The following is a 24,750-nucleotide window of genomic DNA, read 5'->3' on the forward strand; positions in this document are numbered from 1 at the left end:
TGCACGCTGCTGCACACTGGCATACCTGACTAGCGCTCCTGCACACTGCATGCAAACCAGTATACAACCCTGCTGCACTCTGCTGCATCAGTATACACCCGACTGGCTGCACACTAATATACACTGCTGCACACCGCTGCACCCAGCTGCACGACTGCTCACCACGATCGAGTGCACGGCTCCGACGCGAGCGCAGGCCAGCATCGCCACCACGAGCTCCGTGATCATGGGCATGTAGATGGCGACGCGGTCGCCCTTGCCCACGCCTGGGGGGGCACGCGCGCGTAAGCGCAAACACACGGTGGGGGGGGGGGCACATGGAGACACGCCCACGGAAATACGCGGGGACGAAAAAGGGGCATGCATGCACGGGGATTCATAGGGACACAAACGGGACATGTGGGGACACACGGGGACGCGCAGTGAGACACATATAAATGCGCAAAATCAAACTCGGGTCGCCAGGTTCCGAGCACAGCACCCTTAACCACAACACCGCTGCTCCCCACATAGACTCACGGCGACACGCACGTGGATGCGTCGACGCAACGCGAGGTACAGCAGCAGAGGCAAACGCACACAAGATCACGGACACAGGTCCGCGCAGAGACAAAAATATCCCGCGTTTAGCCATTTCCATAGATATTTTACAGGAGGAATCCGTGGTATGTGAGCGCAGCAGCAGCAGCAACAAAATCCAAAGACAAAGCCATCAATATGGCTGAGGACGATTACAGCAGGACTCTTAAGGGACAATGAACAGACGAGGCGTCATGTTCATCGGTCGCAGACGAAACACGCGCGAATTCAAAAAGACAGTGCCAACATCATGTGGGAGCAAGAGGGGCCTAGAAACAAAAGAGTTAGGTACATGTGCAAGTCAGCTCTGTGTTTTGGTCTAACAAGGGAAGTAAGGCAGGGAGAGAGAAGCGAGGGAACCAAGCAGTCAATGAGCGGGCAAGGGGATTCCGCAAACATGGAGCAGCAACGAGGAAATTATTTTAAACCAAACAAAGTTTGAACAAAATGGATTTGAAAAAAATAGGAATAAGGAGAGGCGCCTCTGAGGCACGGGAGGGAGTCCTTCAGGGTAATTGGCGGATTTGTTTAAGAGGACCTGTTAGTGAGCGCCTATTAAAAACCGACGGGGAGCTCGCTCCAAGGGACGGTGTGGCCAGCACCCCGCCAAAGCCGCCTTTGTATCTCTCCAGTGCTGAAGTTTACACGCGACCGCACAACAAGGTACTCATTTAAGGCTGAGTCGACTCAGGGGAACACACAGGACCAGTCCAAACACCACTCGCTGGTCACGTTATTTATGGCCGGGAATTCAACTCGGGCAGCCAGGACCGATAGCAGTAGAGTGGCAATGGAACTACAAGCGCAGGGAAAGCAAAGTGCCACCGCTCACCCACAGAAACACAAACACAAATATTCCCCCGTATGGCCTTAATATACTGTTGAGGCAAGGGCTGTCAGCGAGCACCTATGAAGGCCGTCACGTCAAACGAGGGGGGTGGGTGGCCAGCAACCACGCCTGGCCACCTTTGTCTCCCGAGTGACGATGTTTGCACACCGCACCAGGTACTCAATTGAGTACCTGAGTCGACCTCGGGGAGCACCAAGCCGTCACTGGTGTTGTCTGTGAGCAGGAATCGAACTCGGGCCGCTACACTCCCACTCCCCCAACACACGGACGCATCAATACCCGCCATTCGCCTCTAAGTGACGGTGATGAAACCACGGGCGCCTGTGCCAGGCCAGGTGCACTTTGAGGCCACGTGAAGTGTCGAAGGCTCGCTGGCAGGAGGGCTCGGGACAGACCCCGGTGCCTTGGGAGCGCTGACCGAGATGACTGGTAGACTTCACCAGCTGTACTCCCCTACTTTTCCAACTTAAGACACACACATACGCATGCGCACACATCGCCCAGCACAGTGACTCGTGGGCAGGAGATGCACGGGGCCACGCGTGTCGTGCGTTTTGTTTACCGTGTGACAGCAGCACATTGGAGCACTTGCACACCTGGTCCAGCAGCTCCTTGTAGGTGATCTGGTTGCAGTCCCCCGGTTCATTGCCCTCCCTGTGCACAAAGACAAAGCCCACCCACGTAGCCTCACACACCTGTTGGGGCAAGTGGTACTTTATGACGCAGGTGGTGTTTTATGAGCATTTCTCCTTTGTTATTTTTATGAAAATGATTACGCTTGTTTGCCCAGGAAAGCCTCACCGAGTCTCAAGGCTCGTATTCAAGGTGGTCCTGCCAAGTTTTCGCAGTCGGGGGGCGATGTTGTCGTCGTCCCAAATGAATAATTTGCAGGTAATGTTGGAGTGTTGTGATGCGTTGGCTCATACCAGTAGCATTTTACGTGTTTTTTTATTGACAATGGCAGGAAACCGGAGAAGCTGCAGGAAACCCAAGTTGAACAAAAGGGGAGACTACAAACTCTACGCAGAAAGTCGCCCCAGTCGGGAATAAAACTGAGGCCCTTCTTGCTGTGAGGCACAAATGTTAGCCACAGCACCACCCTACTGCCCTTATCCAGAAAGGTGGACAAGTTATTATCTATATCCAAATTCGCATCTGGTTGACACACTATGGCCATATTCTTGGTTCTTTCGGTAAAAGTCACGTAGAAGGGAAACAATATTGTTTTATATTTTTATTGTTTTTTACGTGACTTTACCGAAAGAACCAAGAATATGAATCCCTGCAGTCACGAAAGCTTTAAATCAAAATGTACACTATGGCCAAATTAAAATCCACTTCATGCCTATTACGAATGATTACCAGCATCTTTAAGGTCCGGTTCAGATATCACTCGCCACTGATGTTAACCGTGGCCTGGAATTAAACCCTGGTCGGCAGGTTGGCACAGTGGTGCGGTTACCACCACTCCACTGCTCCTAAGATGTCCCATATAGCCTTTACAGACTGTTGGGGCTAAGTGCTGTTAGCGAGCACCCATTAAGGCCAGCACGGAGCACAAAGGGTTGGTGTGGCCAGAACCACGCCTGGATAATTAAATGTAATCGAATGTCATGATAAATCACGAATGATGATGCACGTCAAAGCACGGAGTCAAACCTGAATTGCAGACGATTGTAAGAGTAAGTTTAGGAATGGGATGGGGAGGGGAGGGGAGGGAGGGTTTGCAAAGTGGTCATACAAAGACGCAGGTCGCTTTTGTAAAGGAGACTGAATACCCTTGTCTCTTGAATGTTCACCTGGTTAAACAAAGCACACTTGAAATATCCCAAACACGCACCACCCCCACACACAAACACCAACACGCACGCCCCCACTCAGAACAGAGCAAACACGTTTAAAGGTCTTGACTAGGAAACTGTAGATGTGGCCCTGTCAGAGACACAGATCCTGGGTCAAATCCGGGTTTCAGCTGCCTTTGATTAAACATCAGAATCTGTATTTAGACTGGAGGAATCCGATGAGCTATGAAGCTCTTTTTTTTACAGATGCTCCCTAGCTCAGTGAACATGGATTCTGGTCCTAGCCCGGTTACCAGTGGCTCACGTAGAGAGCCGTCGATTCACATGGTGATCCATAGACTCACGCAGAGACTGATAGATGCACATAGAGCCCCATAGACTCTGATAGAGTCCCATACACTCACATAAAGAACCAGAGACTCTCATAGAGCTCTATAGACTCACATAGAGCCGCATTAGACTCCCACATAGACTCATAGACTCAGACACACTGAGTTGTGTTTAAAACGGGTTCTCAAGTGCAGCAAGTTGATGGTCTCAGCCAGGTCACCAAATGACCTGATAAGAAACCTCCATGCAGATTGGGCAGCATTGGTCCAAAGCAAGTGGAAACCGGTCCAGAGTTTTGCTCTTATTGGACCACTGGCTCAAGCAAGGCCGACTCTGCTCACGAGGCACTGAATGATGAAACCAGTCCACAGTTTTTGATTGTGTTGCACACAATCCTGCTGAAATGTCTACACTCGAAAGGAACGCCATGTGGCCGATGGGATGTGTAAGAAGGGCGCCACGGTGGCGAGATGTTAACGATCTTGCCTTATATGCAGGAGATCGTGGGTTCGATCCCAACCCTGATGCCTGCATCTAATTATAAAAGTCCGGCATTCCATTTGTCCGTTGGTCCAATCGTCCGTCAACTAAATTAGAAGAGCGAAAGAATAGAAGAACCTTTCAGAAGGCCTGAATCTAAAAGTTATAGAAAGTGGACCCCCCTCCTCCCCCCCCCCCCCCCCAGATGTGTGGGGGTAAAAAGTTGATCAAAAAGGGTTCCAAAATTTGTCGATCCACTCCAAAAATAATTCAGATTGTCCTTCATCTTCACCTCCGATTAGCACGGTTGGGTATGCACGGTGCAAAAGGAATGCAACACACATATATACATCGGACTGCTATCAACAACAGCAGCAGAGTGCAAGCGTCGTCGCTAAGCGACCAGACGATCATGTCAATGTTAAGCTGTCAATCCACTGCTGGATGAATGCCACGCCCCCCCCCCACCACCCCCCCCCCCCGACCTCCCCCGTGCCGTGTAGGCAAGTGGTGGAAATTCCACAAGTGGTGGAAATTCCACATTACCGTGGTAGTGGTGGAAAGAGTTGTCCACAGGACGACCAGTGTTAATGTTCCAAATAGTGGTATTCGTTTTAACGACCCTGGATGGATGATAATGATGATGGGCTGAGATGACCTCTTGAATGCGATTTCAACTGGCTGAGAGCCGAGGGCACTAACTGCAGCGCTGCACACGATGGATTCATCGATAGAGACCTCCACCACCAACGAATATCTGTGATTCAAGGCTGCGGCCTGGGAGATAAACGTGCGGCACTGTAATTCATCAAATAATTAAAAAAAAACGGGAGCTGCAGAATCAATATCCGTCTCGTGAATGCGTGCACTCAGCCTCTCCCCGTCTCTCTGCCTGTGTCTTCGTCTCTGTGTGTGTATGTCTTTGTCTGCCTGTGTGTTGGATTGTCACAGGCCATCTGTCTCTTTGTGCATATGTCTATCCATCTCTCTGTCTCTCAATTTGTGTACATCTTTCGATTTAAAGCTTTCGTGACTGCAATGATTCATCTTCTTTGGTTCTTTCGGTAAAGTCACGTAGAATGAGAATAAAATAATAAATTGATAAAATAAAAGCGCTGTCCTACCAGACAGTCTCGTCCCTTCACCTGATGAAGGCCGCTTGTGTTGTGGCCGAAACGTCGTGAGAATATTATTGTGTTATTTTATTTTATCAATTTATTATTTTATTCTCATTCTACGTGACTTTACCGAAAGAACCAAAGAAGGTTGTGTACATCTGTTTGCATATTTAATGATCTGTTGTCCTTCTCCGTATGTGTCTGTCTGTGTGTCTCTCTCAAGATGTACGTTTGTCGTCCTCTCTTTCTGTCTCTGCATCTGTCACTCACTCTCAGTACCTCTGTAAACCTGTCTGTCCATCTATTCCTCTGTGTCCCTTTGTCTGTGTCTCTCTCTCTCTATGTGTCAATCACTGACGCGGCCTCTCTGTCTTTCCCTGCCCTTCCCCCCGGCTCCTCCCCCCCCCCCCCGCAACCCTCCTTGCCCTTCATGACCCCGAGTGTAAGCCAGTCTGGGCACTGCCCGGATCCAGCTGTAATCCGGGGAGCGGGGATGACATTGACAGCACAAACACGTAGCTGGAATTCATGGCCAGGACCAAAGACAAAGTTCCCCCGTATAGCCTTAAAAGACTGTTTGGGCAAGTGGGCTTAGCGAGCACCTATGAAAGCCGGAATGGCGCATGAGGGGGTGAGTGGCCAGCACCACGCCTGGCCGCCTTTGTCTCCCCAGTGGGGATGTTTACACACCGTACCAGGTATTTATTTGAGGCCGAGTCGACCCAAGGAAGACCCAGGACCGGTTCAGAAAATGGTCACCGGTGTTGGCCGTGAGCGGGAATCAAACTCGGGTCACCGGGTTCATAGCGCAGCACACTAACCGCTACACGACTGCCACGTCACACAAACGCGCACGCACGGATGTAAACACACGCGCCTACCAGCCAGGGTTCCCTGTGGGTCTGCACGAGTGTGGCTCCGTGTTTGTATGCACTCTGAACATGCGTGTTTGCACGTGTTTACGTGTGTGTGTGTGAGTGGGGAGCGGTAGCATTATGGTTATTGCGCTGCGCTATGAATTCACAGTAACAATTATATGAACTGGTCTTGGGCCTCCCCTAGGTCGAGTCAGCCCCAAATGAGTAACTGGTGTGATGTGAAAATGTCGTCACTGGGGAGACAAAAGCGGCCGGGCGTGGTGCTGGCCACCCACCCCCAAGTGTGTTGTTCCGGCCTTCATAGGTGCTCGCTAACAGCACTTGCCCCAACTTCTTTCGCACCATACGTAGCCAACCGTGATAATCCGAGGCGTGTGTGTTTGTATGCATGTATTTACATGTGTGTGTGTGTGTGTGCATGGAGTAGGCTCGTGAAGCACGCGACTGTGCAGTTGGAGGCAGTTTCCCTCCAACAGCGGAGGAGCGACGCTCATGACAAAGAGCAAAGCGCTGTGCGAGCCAGTCATCTCAGGTCAGTTAAACCACGGTACACCTGGGGGATCTGTCCCATGACCTCGTGTCAGCGATCCTTCGGCACTTCACGTGCCTCAAAGTGGTGCTCGCCCACAGCACTTGCCCCAACGGTCTGTTACAGGCTATATGGGGACTCTTTGTTTTCTTCCTGTTCCTGTGTGCAGTACCTCTGTGTTTGTGTGCCCTTGTGTGTTTGCGCGCGCCTTTGCACGTTCGCGCGTTTGTGTCCATACGTACATGTAAGTTTGCATGTTCGTACATGTGTAATTTTCAAGTGGTCGGCATGCATCTATCTCTCCGTGCCAATATAATACACATCAACATCATTCATTATTCATACCACACCTCTCATGCATTACACCTCAAGGCGCCCAGAGCAAAGGGGCATTGAGACAATTACTCGGCAAGGAAGTGATTGCAGAGCAAATGCAATGTGCGTGAACGATGCAGGCGAGACGGTGTACACAGCAAAAACATGTTTTACTAAATCGAAAAAGCTACGATGTGCCTGACTGACCAAGTAAATCAAACATTTTCTTAAATAACAACACTGTGTCTGTGACCTTAAAGGTAAAAAATATATAACAGGCAATGCGGTGGCGAAGAGATTTAATCTCCCACGCCTATTACGCAGGAGGTCGTGAGTTTGATCCCGGATCCTGACAATGCCTGTTGTTGTATATCTGGAGTCCGCGTGTTCTCTCTCTCTCTTCCCGTGGTCTTGGCGTAGATCGTTCTCAGGGTTCCTTCTCAGGTTTTGCCCCCCCTCTTCCACTTCACATTAGATTATTTGGCTGCTCCTATAAATTCCCACATATGATATAAGTCACTTGTCTATCATGTGTGGCCGGGTCACCTCTGAAAAACAGCATAATAGCTCAGTGGGCTTTACCTGGTAAAATACATTCGTTTTAGTTTAAGTTTCACAGCCCATTAAAAAGAGAGGCCAGAAGGGAGACAGAGTGGATGATAAGGGTTGGAGGACCGGACTTGTTAACACCTTTGGGGGGCCTGATGAGAATTACATTTGAAACATGTTTGAAGATAGTGCACAACCATAATCGATATTAAATAAAATAAATTTCATAGTTTTAAATAAAATACATTAACTGTCAATTCAAAATCTCACACACACCGACGGGATAATAATCATGTACGTGTGTGTATATTGGACTTCTTTCTCATCGTACGTTGGTGCGAGAGATGGACAACAACAAAATCATTATATTTACGACTACTATCGACAACATTAACTCTGCCAGAGAAGAGGAGCGATCGCAGAGTGAATTCCGCCCACCGCGGCCGTGATGGATGGAATATCGGTCCGCTTGCTCGCCCGCCCACTCGCCCACTCGCTCGTACCCACCACTCCCGGAAATTACAAGCCTCGCTCGACCTCGCTCGGGCGATTGTTCGGCGGAGGTTTTAATCTGCTAAGTTGAGCTGATTGATGAGCACTTTCTTGGCCACGCGACTCCAACATGCATTAAATCACTAAAATGACCACGTGCGCACACAACGCACAAAATAAAAATAACCTCGCGCTGTGGGCTATGTCAAAATATTGATTTGTTTGGTTTTGTTTCTGACGTCATTGAACTGGCTGCATCGGTGGAAGTGGTCACACAGACTGACGCATGACGCAAAGGTTTATCATCATCGCGAGCCGTGATCTATCCTCTGCTGGAAGAAGGCCTACCGTCAAAGCCGTCGCCATCTCTCTCTGCTATGTAACTATAAATTAAACTTTGGGCCTTGGTTGGGCCTTGGCTGTGCCTTGGTTGGGCCTTGGTTGGGCCTTGGTTGGGCCTTGGTTGGGCCTTGGTTGGGCCTTGGTTGGGCCTTGGCTGTGCCTTGGTTGGGCCTTGGCTGGGCCTTGGTTGGGCCTTGGTTGGGCCTTGGTTGGGCCTTGGCTGTGCCTTGGTTGGGCCTTGGTTGGGCCTTGGTTGGGCCTTGGTTTGGGCCTTGGTTGGACCCTCGTTGGGCCTTGGTTTGGGCCGGACACCATCTCCAAAAGGAGTTGATAGCCGGTGGTCGAGACTTACGAACGAGTGGCAACCAAAGGAGGGAGACATGTCCCATAGGACGTCCAACAACAGAGATGGGAAAAAGATCAGGTTGGGTATCATTGTCATCATCATAATCATCATTCCTCCTCAGTTTTTTCCTGTTTAATTTTTCTTGCTTTTTTTTTAATCACCAGCCCCAATTATACTATCAACACATGCCATAGCACCATCACTGTTGACTTCTGCACAAATTGGTACTCATTCTACCAACTCCCCCCCCCCCCCCGAAGGATGATGGTGCTGAATCAACCACTCCCCCCTCCCCCGCACCAGGATATGAACTCGCAATCTTTCAATTCAGTTCACGTACCCAGACCAGATATCCCACTTATCACAGTACCACCCGGGGTGGCATCACTTGAGCGGGCTCCAATTTTTACCATGTGCGCAATCGCCGCGAATCGTACGATAGCCGCTTGAAAAGAGCGGGGCTACCGCGTCGATCAACTGGCATCACCTTGGGCCTGGCACCGATTTCCACTCCCCTGGGCTGTGGACGGTAACTGCGAGCCGCTCGCTCACCACCCACTAAACCAACCCGGGGCGGACTGAAAACTCGCGAGGCCAGAGAAGCCTCACCGGTCGCATGTCGTGCAAAAAAGTCACCGTTGCGCGGGGGGGGGGGGGGGGGGTGGGGGCGTTTTTAGGCACGGGTATTTTGGCGGTGGCCGCTCACCAGTAGAAGGCGACCTTGTCGCCGAGTTTGTGCCGGTGGACGTTCAGGTCGAGCACGTTGTAGCAGGCGTTGGTGGTGGCCCCCTTCATCCACTTGATGGACACGGGGCCCTGCCCAGGGTCGAAGTTGTACTCAAGGCTGGGGCCCTTCGGCGGGGTCTCCCAGTGGAAGTCCTGCGCCACCTCCGCCCAGTACTCTGCACACAATGACAAAGATCCCAATCCAGACCGTCCGGACAAGTGCTGTTAAGGAGAGCCACGGGCAGAGCTGGTTTTGATATCACTTGAACACGGTCAGGATATTAATCTCAGATGCCTCCGATTAAAAATTGGGTTCTAAAGTATGGCGAGTTAATGGTCTGAGACCGGTTACCAATGACATGCATACAGATTCACAAACTCATGTAGAGATTCGTATCGAGATTAATAGCCTCACATAAGAGACATATAAACCCACACAGAGATGCGTAGACTTATAAAGCGATCAGGCTGTAACAAAACTGGATTCTCAAGTGTAGTGAGTTCATGGTCTCAGTCGGTCACCAATGACTGCACAACAAAAAAAACATTACCATTAATTGGTTTTACACTTCATTTGGATTGGGAGCGCGGATTGGGAGGGCAGATTTGGATGGCGAAATGGGAGCGCAGATTTGAAGCAAGGATTGGGAGTGCGGATTGGGAGCGTGGATTAGGAGTGCGGAATTGGGAGCACGGATTAGGAGCAAGGATTGAGACCACGGATTCGAACCATGAATTAGGAGTGAAGAATAGAAGCGCGGATAAAGAGTGCAGATTGAGAGCATGGATTAGGCATGTGGATAAGAAGCAAGAAATTGGGAGTGGGAATTAGGAGTGCAGCTAAGCAGCCCGGATTGGGAGCATGGATTGGGAGCAAGAATTGGGAGCACGGATTATAAGCACAGATTAGAAACACGGATTGGGACTGCAGCCGAGTATATATTTTTTATAGTTTGTAAACAATCTGCGATGACCTCCGTTTCTTCGCAACCTTTTAAGAGGGGGCCCCTTCCGCCATTGGTGGTGAGAGCAGCAATTGCAGGGCTGCGCCTTTACCTTTTAATTAGTTCCCAAGTGCGTGCCCATTCGCGATTGGACATCGAGCGAGGGTGGCGGTAAAGGATTGCTGCGGCGCCTCCCATCTTGCCAATATTTGCGTCGGCACAAAACCTCGCGGAATGAGCCCTTTGAGGCACCTGATGACGTGGCCAAGCTCGCAAATGTCACGTACAATAGGAGTAAGAATAATAACAACAAAAGAAAAAAATGCAACGTATAGCCTGTAACAGACTGTTGGGGCAAGTGACGTTAGCGAGTGGCACCTATGAAAGCCGGCGTGGCACACGAGGGGGTGGGTGGCCAGCACCACGCTCGGCCGCCTTTGTCTCCCCAGTGGTGATGTTTACACATGGCAACAGGTGCCCATTTGTAGGTGAATCGACCTAGGGGAGTCCCAGGAACGGTTCAGATAATCACTGGTGTTGGCCGTGAGCGAGTTTGTAGCGCAGTGCTATGAACAGCATCAATACCACTCGATGAAGAATGTCGCTTTACTCAACACAACCACCCACACACGCGCATGCGTGCATGCGTGCGTGCAAAGCCCAAGAGAAAATTCATGGCCGCGAGCAATGTGGGTTTCACCTAAACGCAATCCTTGCGATTGTGTCATGAAAATAACACGTATGTGCCATCAAAAGGTCAAGTCGGAGAGTTTTATCTTGTGTAACCAAGTTAGAACTCAAGACACCAGGATGGAGTTTCGTTAGCACGAGTGAGTGAATGAGTGAGTGAGTGAATGAGCGAGATGATGAGTGAGCAGTGCAAGTCAAGATAATTTTGCGCAACCCAATCAGAGCTCAGGAGACAAGGATGGGGTTTCAATTTTCACGAGCGAATCAGGTGAAATTAATCGATTTATTCCAACCTTCTGTGAGCTTCCCGCCCCAACTCCGTATACCTGCAAGGCCTGGCCCCCCCAATCCATTCTACTCCCTGAGAGCACCCAAAAATGTGTCCGTAATGGAGCAATCCAAATGTATCTTCCTGCAGGTCTCCCCTCTCTCCAACCGAGGACCCGGTACAGTGTCTACACGTGTGAACGTGGAGCACTAGGATCGTGAGGATTACGCACAGCAGCATTCATCGCACCCCCACCCCCACCCCCCGCTCGCCCGCCGCCCTACAAGCACACTAATGTCCACCTGCAGGCCAGGTGCTTAAGTCACCTTGTGTTGCAACAGAGACAGCTCCCACTGGGGGAGCCCTTTCAAACGTTCGAGATGAGACTTACTGCATGCGATGGGGTGCAATAAGTCTCAAAACGTTTCCGGGTACCATGGCCTTTTCCCTCCGCATGTATCAACACTCGTGCATGGAGTTGGCCCAAAAAAGACATCCCACTGCAGGGCCACAGAACACGGGCATCTGTTGGGAGCACTGGTTCGGGATGCCTTCACCTGTGGCTTCCCGTGCCCTCGTGTGAATAACGCGTGGCGCGCGTTGCAAATGTCACGCCTATTTTATTTGCACGCAGATTGATCCCGTTCAGCCAGTTTCACGGCTATTTAACAGGGGAGACCCGTGGCGCGCGAGCACAGCAACAGCAATGCAACGCAAGACGCTTTGCAATGCAACCTGTACGGACTAAGCGATACGATAATGATCGTTATTGAAAAGAACCCGTAGAAATCACTTGCGGGGATGGAGCTGAGCTTGAACTGTCAACCTGTAGTAAGCCAGCTAAGTCTGACCACTCAGAACCAGGGTGGCGGAGAGGGGGGTGGAGTAAAGAGGAGTGGGAGGTGGGAGGAAGCGATTGTTGCGCTGTGCTATGAACCCGGTGACCCAAGTTCGATTCCTGCTCAGGGCCATTAACTCCACTGACGAATATCTGAATCGGACCTGGGCCTGCCTGACGTCGACCCGGCCTCAAATAAGTACCTGGTGCGATTTGTAAACATTTTCTCTCGGGAGACAAAGGCGGCTGGGCGTGGTGCTAGCCACCTACGTACGCCCTCGTGTGCCGTGCCGGGCCTTCGTAGGCACTCGCTAACAGCACTTGCCCCAACTGCCTGTTAAAGCTATACGGGAGATATTTATTTTTGTCTTGGCATGGGAGAAATAAGTGACGCGGCGCTTTAGAAAAAAAAAACGAATGCAATTGCAAAGTGCGGCCCTGCTGCCCAGAGGAGAATATTCATTTGTGGCACAAACCCCTGCCAGGCAATATTCATCAGCGTCATCGTGGATAATACAAAGCAAGAAATTGGATAAGCAGACAATACACATCCTTCCGATAGCGGTCCCTCCACATAATAAATATACGAGTTTTTTGTTTACCACCACATCCCATCAGCCACATGGCTTTTCTTTAGGGAGCGCGTAGTTCAAACGGCGTTTTTGTTCAACACAGGCAAAACCTTGGACGTGTTTCGACGTTCAGCGTCTCATCAGAAGAGTCAAGCTCGCTGGGATCAATGCTGGTGAACTGTTAGCTATCGGTCCCCAGCTCTATGCAAAAGTCTGCAATACACGACACAAAATAATCACAAGCGTCCTTGTGGAGAATGTTATTCACAAAACGTATAAGCAGACCATGTGCCCCTTCCCATATCTGCCCCTCTGCATTAAAAAAAGTGGCATGTGTAAAAAAAATGTTTTATTCTATGTGGAGGGACAGACACGTGAAGAAGGAGGCTGTAAATGATGAGAAAACCCCACGATGAGTTTCAAACTAAACCCAAAAAGTATACAGAGCACACGGCCGTTTGTGCATTATGCAACAAAACCATCAGCGATTACTGAAGAACTGCATTGCGATTCCTCTCATCTTAAGGTCACCATCAAATTAATTGTGAGCAAATGTGACCGAATGACGGCAGTAGCAGTGATAGACAACTGTGATCGACTGGTTTCGGCTGATTCGGGCTCTTCAGCATGGTATAGTCAACAGTGCTCAAAGTTGCACAGTCTGCCTCTGGAAATGATCTATGTCGCGTCTCAGATTATAAATCGGAGGCGCGACATAGATTACATACATCCATGTCGAGTCCCCCACATCCACGCAACAGGGCCCATTATCATGGCTAAGGCCAACAATAATGAAATCTGTCAATGGCAAGAAAAACATCATCACCATAAGACTATTAGGACCACAATGCTTATAAGGCACCGCAGCAATATGGTTCCCGGAAGCAGACTTTGCAGCAGTGAACAATGGTGGCTGAACTGCGCTGATGAGCTCTAATTTGGTTTAACACGTAGGCTTTCGCGACCAATATTATTCATAATAAAGGTTTTTTTGGGTTAGATCGCATTATTTATAAATGTGTTGTAACCCTCCACCACCCGACACGGCCAATCAGCAAAAAAAGTGTCACGTTGACAAAAAACAAATAATTCACTACTTTAACCCACCGGTGTGTTGAAGACTGAATCCACAACATTTACAGTTTGAGTACGATGTTTCGCTGGTAAATACATCCAGCATCATCGGGCAATTCGCCAGAATAGTAAAGCCCTCGCTTGCTCCCGGTTTTAAATAGAGCAGCAGGGTGACGTCATCATTTAACTCATATCAGGTGCAGTGATTAATCACTATTTAAAACCGGGAGCAAGCGAGGGCTTTACCATTCTGGCGAATTGCCCGATGATGCTGGATGTAATTACCAGTGAAACGTCGTACTCAAACTGTAAATGTTGCGGATTCACTCTTCAACACACCGGTGGGCTAAAGTAGTGAATTATTTGTCTTTTGTCAACGTGACACTTTTTTTTCTGATTGGCCGTGTCGGGTGGTGGAGGGTTACGACACATTTATAAATAACGCGATCTAACCCAAAAAACCTTTATTATGAGCTCTAATTTTGCCGAAATTGGCCCAATCACTGCTGCTGTCAGTCGGTCAAAATTGACCTTGATGATGATCTAAGACAAGAAGAACCACAATGCACTTCTTCAGGATATGGCGGTGTTGTTTTTGTTTCGCTGGATAACGCACAAAGGGCTGTGCGCGCTTCACAGGTTTCCGAGTCGTTTTGAACTCGCAGCTTTTGTAGTCCCCCGTGCTATTCCACCGCTCCGATGATGATGGGGGGGTGGGGAGGGGGGGATTGTTGCTTGTCGTTTTCAGATATGTTGAAAAACCCCCAACGACAACGTCAAAATGTGGGGGCTTATCTATTCCTGTACCACAAAGGGGAGATGTCGCGAGTGACCAAAAAAAACAAAGCGAACAAGAGCTTAAAAACCACAAAGGCGCGCTTGGAAGAAAAAGAACCACGGTCCAGATCACTCTTTAAGCGGCGCCAAAGGCCGAGTGTGACGTGCGGATCGGAGAGTCAGCAACCAAACCGCAGGCGACATCAGCTGGGAGACCGGAATGCTACAACCCTGCATAGCTAAAAGTTTAAATGCCCAAGCTCTGACCGTGTTGCATTCTTACCCCTTGTGTAGTTTACGACCAAAAGTAATAATCATTTTCAGTTCTAGATTTAAAGCTTTCGTGACTGCAAGGATCCATACTCTTTGGTTCTATTCGGTAAAGTCACGTAGGTAAAAAATAAAACAAAAAACACGTTTCGGCCACAACACAAGTGGCCTTCATCAGGTGAAGGGACCAGACTGTCTCGAGGACAGCGCTGGAGTGAACACAGCCAAGCTCAGACCGCGACCTTTAAGCTGTGTGAGAGGAAACAGAGCGCCTTGACAAAGGAATTAGCATACAAATTAGCATTTAATTGGCGGACTTAAATACCGTTCATCATGCTAAGTCCGCCAATTAAATGCTAATTTTTATGCTAATTCCTTTGTCAAGGCGCTCTGTTTCCTCTCACACAGCTTAAAGGTCGCGGTCTGAGCTTGGCTGTGTTCACTCCAGTGCTGTCCTCTAGACAGTCTGGTCCCTTCACCTGATGAAGGCCTCTTGTGTTGTGGCCGAAACGTCGTGATTTTTGTTGTTTCATTTTTTACCTACGTGACTTCACCGAATAGAACCAAAGCGTAATAATTTTCAGCTCCGCGGTCTGCTGCTGCTCCCTGTTGAAGGCCTCCACATGCTGTGTTGGTCAAGAGGGCTGTTCGACCATACGTCACCGCGATGCTCAGCGCACGCTGGTGAAAGGGGAAGGGGGCGAGGGCCGTTTCGGACGTCAGTCGCTGCTCTCGTTGCGGCGTTTTCGACCTCGCACGTGACGCGGTTGTGTTTTGCCGATTTATATTCGCTTCGTTGCTCTTTAAAAATAAAATGTGTTTCTGTTATTTTGGTGACAACCAAGGTCCCTCCTGCAAAATCAGACTCATCCTGCTGGTCTCTCAAGTTCTTCGCGGGCTCAACAAAATCAACGTGAAATTGATCTCGATGGGGTGGTGGTTAACACGCGAACTGATCTCGATGGGGTAGTGGTTGTGCATTGGGAGTACCCAGTGAAAGCTCACGCATATGGTGGGAGGTTCAAAAAATGCTCAAGGTCCACACAGGTGGGTTAATGAACCCCGCTTGCTGTACTAACCAAGGCCACATGACGGCCGACAGCGTTGGGAGATTTGCCAAGCATTACGTGATCCACCAACCCTAAACTAAAATTTTGAAGGTCTTGAGTTAGTCAGGGTTCTAAAATCAGAATCATCGCTCCGAGACTGATAAAGTGAGTGCCACGTCGGTGGGAATCCTATATTGGGACTGTCACTAGTCATGGGAATGTGGAATTTCAATCACTGACTACTCAAACTTGCCAAGAAATGGGCACCCCCACAATACTCATTTGAAAAGGGAGACACTTTTATTTGGAGTACATTAATTGGTATTATTATTACGCTTGGTTACCCAGGAAAGCCTCACTTTGACACTTAAGAATCGGAATCAGAGTATTCATTTATATTGAAGGAATCTGATGAGCTATAAAGCTCATTTTCACAGATGTTCGGGAAGGTCCTGCCAAGTTTTCACAATAGGGGAAAATGTTGCTGCCTATGTGTCTCACACCAAACCGAGTAATTTTGCAGTGTAATTTTTTTCAGAATTGGGATGTTTTGACCAATGCCAGTTACATTACACGGATTTTTTTTGTTTGTTAACTAGGAGAGGAAAGCGGAGGATCAGGAGGAAACCCATTCCGAACGGGGGGGGGGGTAGAGGACTTACAAACTCCACACACTCACTCACGTTCCACCTGCTGTGAGCCAGGCAGAACGTGAGTGCGTAATGCACTTCAGCAACATGAAGTATGGCACGCTCAAAACCGCGTTTACAGCAAACGTTGCGCGACTGCTCAGCTGCCAAAAGCCCGATTATATTTCAGGCGAACCCATTTGCATCCGAGGAAATGAGCTCCGGCTCAGAACTGAAACGATTCCATCTCAATGCGGGTGCACGCTAACACCAAATTAGCAGCTCCTTACGGAAACATGGTCTCATTAATTTGCTTTTTTACAGGAATGAACCAGTGGCGGCAACTCCACAATCCTATCGTCATCGGCGAGTGCCAATCCACTGCTGGATCAACGCCTCCCCAATCTGGCGTCACCTCTCACGATGCCGCAATGGAACAATTGATCCCAGCGGCTGCCATGTGAACCCACTGTCACGGCTTACTCTCCGTTTGGGACGGATTCTCTCATTTTGGCTGCCATTGCAGCAAGGGTCACGTCAAGTACGTCCACCACCCCGAGGAGATAAGGCGATGGAAATCAGTTGGTGTGCGCGTGCGACATGGATTATTCGCATCGCAGGGCAGTGAGAGATACAACTAAACTAAAACTATTTTATTTACCAGCTAAAGCCCACTGAGCAACGGGCTCTTTTTGCAAAGGCGATCCCGGTCAAACATAATAGCTCATCAAAAGTAGCAGCCCAAAAAAAATCTAAACGCACGTTCATTCTCAATGTGGAGGAGGGCAAAACAGGAAGAGTACGGAGAACAAGCCAAGCAACCACCAGGGGCAGAGAATACACGGACTCCAAATATACAACAGGCATCGTCAGGGTCAGAGGTCGAACCCACAAACTCCTGCATAGCAGGCGAGGGAGGAGAGGCCTTCATCCGGCAGCGGATCGATAACGACCGATGACGATGATAATAAGGAACTTACCTCAGACCCATCGCCAAGCTACTTTACAATCTCGGCAGGCAAATAAACCCGGGCGGTCTTGTAAAAAGATTATAAACGTGCAACTTCCACTGTCGCAACAACCGCACGGTGCTTCAAAAAGCGAGTAAAGTTGCAAAAACCTGCGGACAAAATAACGATCACAGGCTGCACCATTTTAAATAATAGAGATTAAAAAGGTCACAATCAAGCAGTGGTTCCTTCTCAACCGTTGAGGTATAGTGGGCCCCCCGGCAATCAAGACCATTGGTCCACATGGCTCCTCACCACCAAGTGACTCAGGCCACAGCACAGAGAGAGAGAGAGTGTTAAACAAGTCAATGCCTCGAGTCTACGTGGTGTTGGTAAGGCATGCATTAACGTGTCGGGTATTAGTGTGTTTTGTGTTAAATTACGGCATGTGTTCCATGCTGTGCATTCGTGTGTTTTATGTTAAGTACGGCATGTGTATCATATTGTTTATTTGTGTGTTTTGTGTCCATAAAGCATGTGTTTCATGTTATGTATGGTGCATTTTGTGTAAGTAAGCCATGTTTTAAATTACTGTGTTTTGTGTTCAGAGGCATGTGCTTCACGTGTTATGTATTATGTATGTAGAACTTCTTTCGCACAGTACGTAGCCTTGATATCAGCGTGTTTTGTCTCAGAGACATGTTACACATTGTGCATCCGTGTTTTGTCACCACAACGCGACGATAACATTCCCCCGTTGCACAATTCAAAATTTCTCCTGCACGGCATCCATTCCGCAGCCTGCCCCCCCCCCACCAAGAGCTGTCCAAGGGTTGAGAACCGCTACATTGATAGCTGAGGTCTATAAAAGATAAATTGCCCGTGACTAGAATCACTTGGGACGCGCCCGATTTCATCAGATCTCGGAAGCTAAGCAGGTTGGGGCTGGTAAGTCACCTCTGGATGGGGGACTGGCTGAGGGTACCTGGTGGTGGGCAGTGCAGTGGCCATGAGATGGTGGTACAACAATGGATTCTCGAATCCATCTGCGCGGAGTACGAGTGTTTCTCGTGCGTGTGGGTTTCTTTCTCCTGTTAGTCACTCCAGATTTCTCCCACACGCAGCCAAAAGAATTGGGCCAAACATCCCAATGTAAGCAGGACCCTACTAAAAAAAAAGAGTCTTGAAACCCATTCCGGATATCCAGGTAGATAAAGAGGTGTAACCCCTCGTGTCAGCCTCACTGAAATCTAATCTTACCCTCAGGATTATGGCATCCTAATCTTTGTTTTACATTGTCGAAACCCAAGCCAGTCCGTTCCCCTAACTACCAATGTGAAAACACACTCACGTTATTGGCCATGACATGGCCCCAGCGATAGTGCATTCGCTCGCGGGTTGTTGTGCAAGTTCGTGGTTCGAATCCGGCAGGCCACCCTGATAAATAATGCGGTGCGTATTAACCATTAAATACTACGCGCTGCTTCCTTCACAATGCAAGTTTATCTTCTTTGGTTCTTTCGGTAAAGTCACATAGAATGAGAATAAAATAATAAATTAATAAAATAAAATAATATAATAATATAATCTTCCGCTCCAGCGCTGTCCTCGATACAGTCTCGTCCCTTCACCTGATGAAGGCCACTTGTGTTGTGGCCGAAACGTCGTGAGAATTTTATTGTGTTATTTTATTTTATTAAGTTATTTTATTCTCATTCTACGTGACTTTACCGAAAGAACCAAAGAAGATGAATCCTTGCAGTCACGAAAGCTTTAAATCGAAATGCAAGTTTAAATAACACACCAGATGTCACTGGAAAAGAGTAGGCCATTGTGTGCCTGTGTCAGGGTCCAAACATTTCCAAAAGCATAAACTTACACGGCAAATTACTCAATGGGGAAACACAGAGCATCCATCTCCCCCTACTGTGAAACTACTGCGGACTGTCTGTGGACACAGCACTTTCCTTCTTGATATCGTCGTGCGATTAGAACAATAACAACAATAATCCAAAATGTACTCAAATATAACGCCTTCCTGTACAGCGTAGTACCCACACTCAACCTCACAGCAAGCCTCACCAAAAAACTCACCCAAGCACAGAACTACACAGCGCACTCGCCCATACCTGCAACCACAAGTGAACCACACACCTCAACCACAATCCAGTCCACACATATACCCTAAGCCCCTTTTTGTCAGCACCGTAGAGATATTTCAACATGATAGCACATTGTGTAAATGTCTAATTATTATAATTATCCATATTACCTTAACCCACAATTTACCCACGCCTTAACCACAGGGTAATACACACCTTATAATATTAACCACACTTTAGCATCACCATAAGCTCACCTGAACCACTCATTAACCGTGACCGATAGTTAAAAATAATAATAATGGAGTGGCAGCCAAGGGATGGAAACATGTCCGAGAGGACGAACATCTTGGGAGACGGAGCGATGAATTCAGTTTGGGTGCACCAGCTGCTGGGTGGATAGTCACGTAGCAGGATCGCGATGGCTTGGGGAGACCTTCATCCAGCAGTGGATTGACCAAGGCTAACGATTATGAATAGGAACCATACACGATAAACACAACCCATGGTAAGACACCTATACAAGATATGAAAAAATACGAATAGGTTTTACCCTTTCTGGCAAGAAAGCAGTTGTGTTAAGATGTTCAAACACCAAATAGAAACCTTTTGCAAGGAGTCAAGTACTGCTTTAATCACACGCAGTACTTGTGGTGAACATGCAAACAGACATGCTCTGAGAATATATGCATTGTCTTTGAAACTGATTGGCCTACACCTGAGACAGTCTTCTTTAGGGCCTAGTCTCACCAGTGTCAAACTAAAAAAACGTCAAAAGGGGAACAGCACAAAGACAATGCACGATCAGAGCATTCATAGCTCGGCGTGAGCGGGTACTAAATGGGACCTTGTTGCCAGTATCAAAGTATTAAAAAAGTAAGAAAAGGTTTTACTCTTTCTGGAAATAAATCAGGTGTATATAGGACTTTGCCAATCCACTGCTGGATGGATGTCTCCCCAAACCGCCGCCACCACGTCTCACGTTCTTGCCATGGAACAATTGATCCCAGCAACTGATACGTGAACTGCTTACCACGGTTCCATCTCCAATTGGGATGCGTTCTCTCACTTTGACTACCATTCCGTCAACGGTCTTGTCCAGTACGAACACCACCCCGAGGAGACAGAGCGATGAAATTCGGTTTTTCGTGCGCGTGCGACGTAGATGATTCGCATCGCAGGGCACATAAATGAAACAAAACATTTTATATTACCAACTAAAGTCCACTGAGATATCAGCTATTTTTCAGAGGCGACCTGACCACACATGATAGCCCACTGAAATGTCTAATATTATCATCATGTGGTAATTTATAGTAGCAACCAAATAATGTTAAAATGTTTTGCTCATGCTCCCCCATGCTAGTCAGCGTCACACTTAAATGAATGTTAAGGTACACTTTATCCACGCCGTAGCCACACCTTAACCACACATGTTCCTGGAAAACTTCACAGAGATCGTCAAGACGGCCAAGGGTCATGAATGAAGAGTCCCCTGTGTGGGCTTCAGTGGGGCCGTCTGGTCGGGCAGCAGAGACACGAGAGGCCAGGAAACGACATTCCAGTCGTGGGCTGAGCTCAAGGAGGGCTAGCTCGAGCACCATCCTGCGGCGGGGAAAGGAGGTGGTGCAAGCGGTTCAGCCGAGCCCACAACAGCCAAGAATCTGATGTCCCTGTCTGGGGGGGGGGGCGGTGTTCAACCCTAGCACATGGGCGAGAAGCCGTTCATGTGTGACGAGTGCGGCAAGACGTTTTTCTCGCGCTCGGCCTACAAGTATATATGTTTTTCTTTTCCGCTTGTGTGTTAATCTGTGTTTACCCCGGATATTTTAGAGATGGCAATTCTCCTGCTGTGTATCCTACTGCTGTCCCACCCGGCCATATCTAGTGCCACACTCAACTCTACAAACAGCTACCCTCGTTACTTTGCGTCCATACTTGTTGCTCGATTTGCCACTACACCTGCTAATGAAATAGTTCATAGACACTTCTACACTCCATCATTGTATCCTTTTAAACCCTATCTTTGTCCCATTACTTCACCAGCACTCCTTCCAAACTTCATTCTGCTCTTAAAAATAACACCATCTGCGAGCTGCTGCTATTCGTCCAAGGTTCGCCGCTCTTCATCCTTTCACAGAAAATACTTGTGCAAACTATTAATTCTACTTTCTTATTTCTGGGTGGTATTGAGCTTCATCCTGGCCCAATTGAAAATAACTCATATAATTCTGTAGATTTTTCTGGCAGGAAAGGTGTTGGTGTTCTACATGTCAACATCAGAGGGCTTGTGATTAAATTAAGACAACTAAAACTAGAAGTGGCAAATCTTGACCCGGATATTTTTTGCCTAACAAAAACATTTCTCACTCCTGCCGTCAATAACTTGCAGATTGCGATTGACAACTACAACCTTTTTCGGCTTGACCGAGGATATAAAGGAGGTGGAATTGCCATCTATGTTTGTAATACTATTGCACGTTCACTCGCTCACTCCTTGTTAAACCAAATTTCTTTGAAGGTCTGGCTCTCAAAATAACTCTCCCAAATAATCAACAGATATTGGTAGTGTGCTGCTATCGACCGCCTAGTGGGAAGAATATTGAATCTGCACTGAGAGAGCTTTTTGGGGGCCTCCCTAAAGGTGAAATAGTTTTAGTGGGTGATCTAAATTGGAATTGGCTAAACCCGCCGGCCATGGCCACAAATTTTGCAGATGAATTTAATCTGTTTCAATAAATAAATAAATGTTCCCACAAGACCCAACCTAAAAAATCCGGGACAGTCATCTCTCCTTGACATCCTATTGACAAATGCCCCTCACAATTTCACACTGACTGGTGTTCTGGGTAATAACCTTAGTGATCACTCATTCATTTTTGGGGTGAGATCATCAGCCAGACCCAAAGCCCCCCTAAATTGGTTGAGAAGCACTCTATGAGACACTTCAGCACTCAGGCATTTACTAATGATGTGCTTCACTCGGATATTGACAAGGTCTGTGATATCCCCAACCTGACTACAGCTTGGGAGACCTTCAGGTACACGTTTCTCCAAATTCTTAACAAACATGCTCCGTCAGATTTAAAACTAAAGGCAACCGCCCACCATGGTTTGATCGTTTGATTACAAAGCTCATGAAAACTAGGGACAAGGCTTGGGCATGTGCTCAGAAAAGTAATTTGGTCAATGACTGGCTAGAACACAGGATTTTAAGGAATAGATGCGTCAAAAAAATACGGCATGCAAAAAATGCCTACTTTTTCTCCACTCTCCTGGAATCACATGGAAATGCCAGGATTTTATGGAAAACAATCAAATGTATCGAAAGAGCATCCAAAGCAGACAATCTGCCTGCTGAGCTTAACCGAAATGGGGAGATCCCAAAAAAATAGTTGACAATTTTAACCTTCATTTTTCTGAAGCTGGTAATCTTTTTGATAATGGCGAGTCACCCCTGCTCATGCAAATTCCTACACCCCTGTCCAAACATTAAACGAATTTTGTTTCCAGCAAATCCATGAAAGTAATGTTCTGAAACAACTGTCTTACCTCAAAGGGTCCTCCTCTGCCGGAGCAGATAGTATTCCCGTCTTTGCTCTACTAACTGTTGGTCACCTAATATACAAACCTATAGCTCATATTTTCAACCTGTCCACAAAAGCATCAATTCCTCTAGAATGGAAACATTCCTATGTCCGTCCACTTCACAAAGGGGGCCCTAAAGATGATCCAAATAACTACCGACCTATCTCAATTTTGTCCCCGTTGATGAAATTTTTGTTAAAAATTATTGACCTACCAAATTAGCAGTTTCCTGTCCACCAACAATCTACATAATCTAAAACAATCTGGGTTCCGAAAAAAATACAGCACCACATCTGCTGCATTAGACTCTCTGAATCACATTTACAGTAGCCTTGATCTTTATGTCAATGACTTGGGCACTGACCTGGATCATTCCAGGGTAAATCTTTTTGCAGATGACACGATACTGATTACGGCTAGCCGCTCTCTGGATGACGTGATTGCTAAGCTCCAGGGTGATTTCAACAAACTACAACATCAGCTAGTTGCTCTTAAACTAGTCCTGAATACCTCCAAAACCAAGGTGCTATGCTTCTCACCAGGACTAAAGCAGGAAGTTATTTTCCCCAATTACATTCCTTAAATAATTATCAAATAGAGCAAGTCAAGATCTATAAGTATCTTGGGGTCATCCTGGATTCAAAACTGAATTTTGAAGATCACATTGATTATATTGGTAAAAAGACAAAAATAAAAATTGTTTTTCTGTATCAACACAAGCACTGCTTCCCCCCAATGTTCCGTTTGGAATTGATAAAAGGTACCATACTGCCTCTACTTGACTACTGTGATATCGTGTATAAATCAGCCCCAAGTACTGTACTGAAGAAGCTTGATTCCATCTATCACTCGGCCTTAATATTTACATTGAACTGCCCATATAGGACTCACCACTGTGATCTCTACATTGGGTCAAACTTAACATATCTTAATGTTCGACGGCTTGTGCACCAGATCTTATTTATTCACGATGTACTTACAAAAAAATCCGCAGACTACCTGCTGGATCTCCTCTCTGTTTCAAAGAACAAATTTGACCTCAGGTCTTCGCTCATTTACCAGCTTCACATTCCCTATTGCCGTACAAAAACTGGAGGAAGGGCCTTGCTATTGATGCCCCCAGGGTCTGGAATGCTATTGCCAATAAACTGCAACTTGAATCGCTACCAATGAGATCTTCTCTCAAAACTGCTCTAGAGGAGTTGTACAACCCTAGCTGCCACTGCTATTGATTGGCGTAAAAAAATGTTTCACTCCGGATGTCGCTGCAAAGTATTATCTGTATATTGATTTAGCGTGCTGGTTTTAAAGGTGCATTGAAAAATTTGATACTCCGACTGATGCTTCTGTTGTTGTGGAGTAACTCATGCAGCCAGCTATGGCTCTAGGATTTGGTGTTACATGATATTTACGTAGTTTATTGTAAAAATTCGGTCACAGTCCCTGTGATCACTGTTACGTTGCAATTATGGCTTTATTTTTTGGTGATTTCGAAAACGTTTTTTGGTTTGGACATGTTTGTTTTGTTGTAGTACGGAGTTAGACTGATGGCCTTAATCAAATTTTTCTTGTGGTTGTTGTTGTTTGACTTGCATCCCACTGGGATTTTTTTTGCACACAGCGTTGGTGTACGGTGCTTTTTTCAGGAATATTTTTGCTGTTT

General features: G+C 47.5%; 1 protein-coding gene across 3 annotated transcripts in view; it reads right to left on the reverse strand.

Annotated features, from left to right (window-relative positions):
• The window catches only part of LOC116951658 (acetyl-coenzyme A synthetase, cytoplasmic-like), a 57,631-nt gene that overhangs the window by 30,853 nt on the left and 2,028 nt on the right, over window positions 1-24,750 (reverse strand). For all 3 annotated transcript variants that reach the window (XM_076073807.1, XM_076073806.1, XM_076073805.1), the window contains exons 2-4: window positions 9,317-9,512; window positions 1,992-2,083; window positions 163-266 (exon numbers count right to left, since the gene is read on the reverse strand). In XM_076073807.1, coding sequence (XP_075929922.1) covers window positions 163-266; window positions 1,992-2,083; window positions 9,317-9,512 — 392 coding nt within the window. The remainder of the gene's footprint in view (window positions 1-162; window positions 267-1,991; window positions 2,084-9,316; window positions 9,513-24,750) is intronic.

The sequence above is a fragment of the Petromyzon marinus genome, chromosome 43 (assembly GCF_048934315.1).
Source record: "Petromyzon marinus isolate PM22_M1 ecotype Great Lakes invasive population chromosome 43, UKy_Petmar_22M1.pri1.0, whole genome shotgun sequence".
Lineage (NCBI taxonomy): Eukaryota > Metazoa > Chordata > Hyperoartia > Petromyzontiformes > Petromyzontidae > Petromyzon > Petromyzon marinus.